The 9710-nt window shown below is 31.5% G+C and overlaps 2 protein-coding genes across 2 annotated transcripts; both read right to left on the bottom strand.

The window, feature by feature from the left end:
* Positions 1-554: 554 nt before the first annotated feature.
* On the bottom strand, positions 555-1134 carry LOC134262882 (uncharacterized). The gene is made up of 2 exons (XM_062745201.1): positions 856-1134; positions 555-691 (listed from the first exon to the last, which is right to left on the bottom strand). Exons 1-2 carry the CDS (start codon positions 1107-1109, stop codon positions 559-561), a joined length of 387 nt encoding a protein of 128 aa, XP_062601185.1. The 5' UTR covers positions 1110-1134; the 3' UTR covers positions 555-558.
* Positions 1135-1865: 731 nt separating this feature from the next.
* On the bottom strand, positions 1866-4122 carry LOC134262880 (uncharacterized). The gene is made up of 4 exons (XM_062745200.1): positions 4044-4122; positions 3294-3341; positions 2567-2611; positions 1866-2166 (listed from the first exon to the last, which is right to left on the bottom strand). Exons 1-4 carry the CDS (start codon positions 4094-4096, stop codon positions 1866-1868), a joined length of 447 nt encoding a protein of 148 aa, XP_062601184.1. The 5' UTR covers positions 4097-4122.
* Between the last annotated feature and the right edge of the window lie 5588 nt (positions 4123-9710).

Here is a 9710-nt window from a genome sequence, read left to right on the forward strand (position 1 = left end):
TGTTACCGACTCTGTAAAATAATGAGACAGGCGTGCAGAGTTCAATGTTAAAACCTGTGGACGTCAACAGATGATTAGACGGAAATTTTTGTGATTGTATCTCCATTTATGCAGAAATTGATATAAACAGGGAGTTTTTGTTCAATATCGGATTTCTTTATGTTGCAGACCAAAAGAGTGCAAAGATCTTCTACCTGCTGTGTATAAATTTTTAAAGTGTTAGCTTCACTGTCAGTCTCCACCAGAAGTTTCCAAAAAAAGCCATCGCCAGAAGTAGCCTCTGTGTAGGATAGACCACATGTTGGACATTTGTTTTTTTCTAACTTTGTATTGGTACATTCCGCTTTGATGCAGCATCTACATTGATACAGAACATGAACAAAAGATTGAAAGTATATAAAAATCAAATAATTAATGCAGGTTAAATATACTCCTTAATGAAATGTATAAATTATTTGAAAGATATTATACTAGAAAAATAAAATTGTGCATATAAAAAAGGAGAAAACATACTTGTACATCTATAACTCAGCTATTTTATGCAATTTTTCCTTCTTGTTAGGAAACTGGAGACAAATCTGTCGATTTTGTACCAGTCAACAATGATGATGCTTTATCAATGATATCATCTGGAATTTCCGGTAGATGACCTGTTTTGGATGCTATTGTTTTGCTTGTGATTGAAATCTCACTGTAAATTTTAAATTATTATGTAAATTAATTGAAGTTGTTTCTGAATATATCTAAGTATAAATAATAATCAATTTTTTTAAAAATGTTATGTAATTACCATACATGTACAATGATTTTTGTTTTAGACTTCACCATATTAAAAATAAATCTGAAAGTATTTACCCGTTTTTGATAAAGAAGTCTTTAAGTATGAGAACCGTATTTGGCTGTATAATGGTGACTTTTTCTGAGTCATAAACTTTGGCTAAGCAGGCATAGGTGGTATCACAGATTGCAGCAATGAACATTTTACCAGTTTTTCCATTTCGTTTCTTGTAATTTCTTAATGGACGAACATCAATAACTTTAACAGTCACAAACTCCGCTATCAGAGTTTTATTTTCTTTTGTGAAACAATCCGACAGTGAAGAGTGCATCTGAAAGTGAGGAGATATATTTGGAATTTTTATTTCAGTTTTGTGTGAGTAATTGGTATGTAAAACATTGACATATTTCAGGAAGCGCGCCAAACTTATGAACATACCTTATACTTAAATTTTACATGTTTGAAATAACCAAATATATACTAAATATTTGAATTTCCCGCTGTCATTTATCGTTCCATGTATATTTCTATGCGTGATTAAACACAAAAATGGTATTCAGATCAATTTCACAGTTGGCAGAAAACACAGCGAATTTAAATTTAAGGAAATATTGCATAACTGAATTTACTTTTGGATCTTGTAAACATCTTGTAAACAGGCCTATGCTGGGCACTCAGGGCCTTTGAGCAGGGAGGGATCTTTATCGTGCCACACCTGCTGTGACACGGGACCTCGGTTTATACGGTCTCATCCGAAAGACCGCCCCATTTAGTCGCCTTTTACGACAAGCAAGGTGTACTGAGGACCTATTCTAACCCGGATCCCCACGGGGCGAGCAGGAATGTGAGACCAAAAAGGCAAATGAGTTACGCCTGGAAAATAAAATTACGCCTGAAGCAGAATTACGCCTGGAAAGTCCTTATTATTATATATTATTATGTGACATTAAAACCTTAATTGAACCAGGCCAGGAAAGAGTTAGCTCCTCCAAAGTCTGCATGAACACAGTTATTATTTGCAACTGTCAATAAATAATGTACGTCTTACCTTTTCTAATTTCTCTGTGGAAGATGTCTCCAGGAATGGTTACAATGAAATATGAGGTTTTCTCTTTCTCAACTCATTTATATCAATAGGTTCACTTGAAACACTCTGATCTAAGGAAGGTTTTTTCTTTCTCAACTCATTTATATCAATAGGTTCATTTGAAACACTTTGATCTAAGGAAGGTTTTTTCTTTCTCAACTCATTTATATCAATAGGTTCACTTGAAACACTCTGATCTAAGGAAGGTTTTTTCTTTCTCAACTCATTTATATCAATAGGTTCACTTGAAACACTCTGTTCTAAGGAAGGTTCTGCAATCTTTGCCACCTGTGCCTGAATCCTAAAATGGAAGTTTCTTTCTAATGATATCAAATAAAAAGAATTTTTGTAAAAACAATTCAAAAGAAATGTATACATTTAAGGCTAATTTCGCTGTGTATATTCATTTGTATCACATTAATTGCCAGTGTTTTACTTATGCAACGGTTAACTTTAGAATTGTATTAAGTATTAAATGTCTACGAAGCAATGTGTGTTCTTTATCACGCCATCATATTTAAAGTGACAAGGGACTTTGAATTTCAGTTTTAATGCTGGTGGAGAAGGATTGTCAGTCTCCTTGTTAATGTCGTAAGTTTAATATGACGCAAAAAGTAGAATTAATTTTAAAAAAAGCAAGTACCTTATCACTAGGCTACCATGATCGGTTAAAGAATAAACAAGTCAAGGAATATACATACAGTAGAGAAGTGTGCGTGGGAGATTCATGAGCCAATGGATGTTTTCTGTAAAAGGAAGAAAGAAAGTAGATCAACAAAATGCCTTTTAAATAAATAAACTTAGAATTACATTTTGTAAAAATTATAAGTCCGTTATACAATGTGTCAATGAATGTTACAGTATCTATTCTGCATGTAGGAACCTGCGTTTTATCAATGAATCAATTGTTTGAAAGACTTTTTTAAAATATGAAACCATAAATCCTCGTTGGTTGTTTTCAAGGTATAAAGAAACACAATGTTTCGTGCCCACCTTGAAATGTTAAACGTTGCAAAATATAACTACTCAACAATTATTTATCTAGTTATATCTACGAAATCAAATCCCCTCAAACAACGAAAAATTGACCCCACAAATATACGTGATTTAACCGAAAAAGCATGTTTATGTACTCTTCTTTTAAAAATGATTCAGAGACACATGACTAAAATTTGAAATTGAACAGTATAAATGTTTTTTTTTTTTTTTTTTTTTTTTTTTTGTTCTATGTTGCTCAAGTGCAATGCATTGTAATGGTGCATGTTAATACTCTAGAAAATACATGTTTTATTGATTTTTTTTTTACATAAAGCTCTGCAAGTTGGTTGCATGCTGCAAAAAAATGAATTGATTGTTTGATTAGTCAATAGATAAAGTTCATTTTTAATCCATATAATGAATAACTAGAATACAATGAGGCTTACAAACCTGTGTTGTGTAGCTTGAGCTTTGCTGTCTGTGGTCAAATCCGACTGACTGCTCCGTTTTACAAGAAGAAAAGAGAGTGCAAAAACAAATGTATATTCAACGTTCCTAATGATTATTAAAATTAAAAGTTGATAAATGTTCTTTTTTTTTTAACAGAATTTAAGACATGTTAAGATATTTTTATATTTAATACTATTTCATAGATATTTTGATAATTGATATATTTTCATGAAATATCCTCGTTTTTATACAATTATGATCATCTATTCTATATTCAAGAATATCACTATCATCTAATCAATTTTTGTCATGTAAAAATTGTTTAATATTGGTTGTAACACATTATTTGATTCCAAAAAAAATAGACTTTATTGTATAACCTAGATTTCCTAGGTCAATAATGTCTTGCGTAAAAAGCGTATTAATGTGCGTTTAAATAAGTTCAATTTGAAATTTTAAATTTCTACACTTTATGATGGAAGAATAGATAATAGGGGTGAATTTTATAGCCCCTTAAGTTATACTCATCTGGTGTAACCTGAGTTGGAACTCTTTGCGCTTTTTTTTATACACCGCTTCTAAAAAAGCGTAAATTATTCCAAACCAGGTCAAATCAGTATGTTTTTCCATACGTAGCTATTATTTCATTCATACCTCAAATAATTCTGGTGCATCGGAAAAAAATATAACTATATATATAACAAAGAAAACATCAAGAGATTGTTTATTGTGCAAAAGAAAAACACTAACCTTGAAAACTTTCGAATGATGTCCCCAACTTTTAAGGATTTTTCCTCTCCCATTTATGGCTCAAAAATTTTGAAAAGAAAATAAAACATATCAAATGTGTTCTCATTCCTACAAATATTTTTTCCCAATAATTATAACAACCGATCCGATTAGCCAATACCCTGAGCAGCATTTAGCCATCTTTGAAAAGGTTTTTTTCTTTCTTCTCTCTAACCGACTGGATAAATTGGCACGACTTAAGACTCTTTTTTCATTTTCCAGTGGACAATATTTTCCTCCCTGTTTTTTAAAACCCATGAACAGAAATGTTGAAGTTGTCTTTAAGAATGAAATTTTTTACCAACATACCGACCTATTTCCTTAACCCTGTGTCAGGACATTGTAAACAAACATTATTTAAAAGATTTTCTTATTCAACAACTTTTAAAGTAATAAAACGACCTTGACCCACAAGTTTAAAACAAGAGACATCCTTAACTGCAAATGCAACCGCCTTCTTTTATGGGATTACTTTAAAAAAAATCGCATTATTTGAATCAAGTTGCATTTATATTAATAATGCATGATAGGTACTTACTGCTTCCAAGTATCGAATCATAAAGAGTTGTACCTGTACAATCTAAGTCGTTAAAGTCCCCGTGCTGTTAAACAACGATTCCCATAGCTGCACACATTATTTCTTTACTGTGCATTAAAACTTGACATGCTGATAAATAAACTTTAAACTCAATGTCGACTAATTATTAAGCATTATCTCTGAAAGATCATTCTTCAGGGCTCATGATTCATGATTAAGGGTCCAAACTCAGTGACTTCCAAATTTCAAATTAAAACAGTTCGTTTGAAGTGAAGGTTTATTGTTTCAGAAGATTTTCAAATCAAAATTACTTTCTCTAGATAAATTGTGTCTCTTTTAATAATGGAAGGTTAAATGACAAGAATTACTTATTGTTGCGATCTGTATTAACTTAACACAAGCAAAAATTTGATGAACTGATTGATATATATTTTTGACTGATTTTGATTTGAGATGACATAAATAGTCCATCCCTGATATACAAAGAAATCGTATGTTTTCCTTGATGCTTAGATATGAGACTTACTTTTGCTTTCTGTATAATTCCATACAAAATTTTGCACAATTTTTTAATCTTATTACAAAAATCTTATAAAATTCTCAAACTATACTTGGTAAACATTATTCAGGCTACGAATTTAAATGTAAATCTATGAAAATATGGCTGGTTTATGAAAAAAGTTTGTTTGTTATTATTTATCCTTAAGGATGAAGACATACATGTACTAGGTACATTGTAATATGGAGTTTAATAATTATCACATTTTTTACACCGGAAATATTGTACACTGTAGTGTACTTTACGACGTTGCACGTTTCAATTTGCATTAAGTATTCAGTTTGATAAGTGCTGATAACGTCTTCCTCGCGTGACCTCATGAACATGCATACCTACGATAATGAAAGATTTGCGCACCACATAAAATGTAAGACTTATTTTTGGAGCGAGGGAGTTGTTTTCCCTTTTGGCCCCATATATGATATTTACAATCCCCTTACATTATTGCCAATAAACGGAACACCAAAATGTATTTTCGAAAGATTTTGTCTTCTTCAAAATTGGAAGACGGTATCTAGAAACCAGAGGTAGGAAAATTGTCCTTTGAAAAATTGTTCCTTTTTTGTTTGCTTCATGATGAGTACAAAATTATGAAAACCTATTCTTCATATTCTAAATTTAACTTTTTTCGGAGAGAGCACAGTAAGATAGACACAAGAGCGGAGCAGGAAAAGAGTTGGTATAATTATGACAGACTGATACTATGGAATCATCAATGTTTGGAGAGGGGGGTGTAATGTTTGTCTGTAACCAGAATTCGCTCGGTCCAATCATGCCCATGGAACGAATTTTCGTAAATAACTTGCACATTTTATAGGGACCCCTTCGAACAATGAGGATTCCTTCGTATCTGCTTTAACACACATAATTTAAGCAAAAATATAATAATAAATCTAAAGTGAATAGCTACATATAACTCATTTCCCTACCTCATCCAGTTTTACAACTACAAAAAGAACCTTCCTTGGCATATATACATAAATGAAGTCTGAAATTCCTAAAGGGTCACTTCTTTCTAACAATGTCTCAAATAAAAATGAAGCCACGTCGCTTGATATTTGTTAGATTTCACATGCATAATTCAAGGATATGTTTACTTACTCTTTTCGAGGAAATCTGATAGCCAGGTATTATAGATTTGCTAGTCATAGCAATTTGACGAACAAATACAGTTACCAAATAAAATACTTCCCTTCTGTCTGACGTGTAAATGGACTTTTAACCTACCCTCAGTTTAATGCAAAAAATGTTATCTCTAAATAATCTTAAACTGACTTCTACTGAATGTCAAGGAAAATTATGCTTGGAGTAATCTACTTTTCTAGCAAATCGAATGAATTTTATACAAAAAATGTCCTCAAAAGAAAAAAAAATGACAATTGCATTTTTTTTATATTTCAAGCAGTAGGTGTAACTGCGTTTTAATTACGAAAACGCTTTATTATCAATGCGGCTCTCGAAACAAGTAAACAAACAGATGTACCTTCGTTCTTTAGGTTGATAACGCTACACAAGGAGGTTGCTTTGATTTTTAAGGGCGCTGTGCCAGCTCAGAAAAAAGCAGTGTGGTTGATTGATAAGAAAAATATCGATCAGATATAACAGTCTATAAAGAAAATAATAAATTATGCCCTGTGTATATAACAATCTTTTTATTCATTTTAAGTGAGGAGGGGTGTAAATGTATTATCATATTAACCAATATACCAAAAGCATTTGATTTCAGAGACGCTAGTAGGTGATTCTAGGTTATATTAATACTTATCAATTAGTTTTTTGAGATACTCTTTTTTACATCGGCAATCATGCAAGCCAACATTAAGACGCATAGACAGTTTGCAAAGAAATTTTTGCAATTGCAAAATCATTCTTAGATTGGTAATATGTCCATAGTCCCGTTTTCTTTAATATGACAGGGCGCATTATTTTTTTTTTTGGGGGGGGGGATCTTACATGTGTATCTCTTTTTTTAATCTATGTTAAAATAATACTTATTGGGAGAAAATATTTCATTGTCATACCATCAATATAAATATATATGTTAAGAAGGTCTAGGCTGCGACTGACCTGAAATAAAGGGACAGCAACTGTTCCTTCGTGATGCGATTTACACCTTGAAGTGATTTGTATTTCCTTCGGATGAGACATTATAACCGAGGCTCCGTGTCACGCCAGGCGTTGGAGGAAGATAATAATCCCTCCTTGCGCAATGTCCCTGGATATGGGTGCCGAATAGAGGACTGAATTTGGAGCACTTCATCGATATGTAGTGACGTCTCTACATGTACATTTATATGTGTAGAAAAAAAAAATTTGAATGGGATGTACGACAACTTTGATTTTCAATAAAAAATGAATGAATTAATTAATTTTATATAAACACATTACAACATCTGATTAGGAAAGATAAATAGTTGTACCGAGAGACCTTCATTATATACCTATCTTCTCCACATTGAAGTTTCTTGAAAGATCTTTAACATGAAAAAATGTTTTTATTAAACATTAAGTCAAAAAATTGTGTCTTTTCTATGTGTGTTAAGTGATTCCATGATTAAAAAAAAATATGTTGTACACTCTTACCCCACTTTGAAAAAAATGTGCGTTGATTTCGTCCCAAATATAGCGCACTTTGATTCTTTATTTGTACTGAAAATATTCACTAGGACGTCACACAAATCTAGAAATTCTTTAATATTCCAAGAGTTGAAATGATTTCGTGTTTTAAACAATGCAAGAGATTTAAACTACATTAAAGCTTATTATAGCATGTTGTTTTGTCGTTTGATACATCGCATATATCAGGATATAAACAAATTATTTATCACTGTGAACACGTGGGTGTACAAATAAGCGATTTTGTAAAAGATGACGTAGTTTGTTAATGACAGGAAGATCAAGGAATATTTTCACAATATAAATGTATTTTATAAATAAATGAAATATAATTTGCCGATAATGAAGACGCCAATGACCGAGATAGATGACTATTTCATGATTTCACTGATATATTTTTCAAGGATTTTTTATTAACTGATACAGTCGTGTATTTGCCTGCAGTTACATTTTAGAGATATGTAAGGGTCTTGATAAATCTTTTTTCAGGAACATACGCTCACTGGATCATTGTAAGTTTTAAAATAAAGACTCTAGAAGTATAAAGCTTCGTGAAAAATTCTTCCATCTTGTTGAAACCTTGAAAGCAAATTAATTATTTTATATACAATGTAGCTAACCAGCACTTATATCATTTTAATAACGAAAGAATACATTCAATATTGGATCGCAGTTTTTTTCACAAATTTCAATGTGTTTAAAAATATTTGATTTTTAACTTGGTTTTGCCTTTTCACCTTAAAAAAAAATAAAATCACATGACTGCCACATGATATGACGTGTCAAAATGAAACACCTAATCGTCCTCAATATGATGATAAAATAACCATAATAACATTTGTCAGAAATATGAAAAAAAATGAAATGCTATCAACATTTAGAATGATTTTTTCCCCCTGTGAAATCAAAGACTCGTCAAACTGATATCTCGGAGACGTGAGTTTTATCTCTAGCGTCGGTGCTTTGGCATGTTCTTCAGAATAGGAAGTCGTCTGCATAGTAGGCTTACACTTTATAAATCCTCATGCTGAACACTATGCCAGTGTATAAATGAATATTTATTATAAATAAGGAATCTCACAAGAAGCATAATAGTTCTTTATCAATTCATGCTGTTAACGATTCTACTAGACATCACTTGTAAAAAATAACAAATATTTTTGACACTTTAATTTTACAAGAAGGTTAGAAAATAACGTATTCTACTTATCATAGTTTCAGAGTTTCTCCATTTTTTTAAGAAAAGTATTTAGAGTGGTATCTTTTAGTTATTCAATATGATTGACGTACACTTGACCTTCATGTCAATACAGTTAAAATCACTCAAAACCAGTTTTGCACACTATCAACAAATTGATAGTTGTTAAATAAGATATTTTCCAAGGCAATGTAGAACTTTTATGTGATAAAGACAGACATTATACAGAAGAATACTGACTACAGTTGGTATGATAGGTAGGACTAATATGGAAAAAGTAGTTGTTTATCTTTTGACACCTGCAGAAATACTATGATAAAAAATCAAGAAATATTTTACATAATGGTTGAAAAATGACATTCTGTCAATGAACATTCAACAAACATGTAAAGGGCGTTTTTAAATTGTATTCAAATAAATTCAAAAAATCATCTCAGGACTAATTTAGGTCCAAGATTTGCGGGACATTTTTCTATCTAGATGATGAATGCAACGTTATTCTGTCCAGTGTACTTAATGTAATTTCTGGACGTAGACACAAACTGGGTCAAAACGATTTTTTTTTCAAAATATTCGTTGATATCTGATTTAAGTTTGTCCAGGCCATGATATGTAGTCTTAGTAAAATGGTCAATGTCGACCAATACATGAGAACACTCATTAAAATACTGCAACAAGGACGATGTGCTTACCTTCTGACGTAAACGCTCCATTGGA

The sequence above is a fragment of the Saccostrea cucullata genome, unplaced genomic scaffold (genome assembly GCF_032062105.1).
Source record: "Saccostrea cucullata isolate Sc308-1 unplaced genomic scaffold, CSIRO_AGI_Scuc_v1 ctg11936, whole genome shotgun sequence".
NCBI lineage: Eukaryota > Metazoa > Mollusca > Bivalvia > Ostreida > Ostreidae > Saccostrea > Saccostrea cuccullata.

Coding starts and splice junctions, on each gene's coding strand:
- LOC134262882 (XM_062745201.1), bottom strand. CDS start 1,109: ATGCACTCTTCACTGTCGGATTGTTTCACAAAAGAAAATAAAACTCTG. Junction 692..855: donor GACTTCTTTATCAAAAACGG/GTAAATACTTTC, acceptor TAAAATTTACAG/TGAGATTTCAATCACAAGCA.
- LOC134262880 (XM_062745200.1), bottom strand. CDS start 4,096: ATGGGAGAGGAAAAATCCTTAAAAGTTGGGGACATCATTCGAAAGTTT. Junction 3,342..4,043: donor ATCATTCGAAAGTTTTCAAG/GTTAGTGTTTTT, acceptor AAAACGGAGCAG/TCAGTCGGATTTGACCACAG. Junction 2,167..2,566: donor CCCACGCACACTTCTCTACT/GTATGTATATTC, acceptor CTTCCATTTTAG/GATTCAGGCACAGGTGGCAA.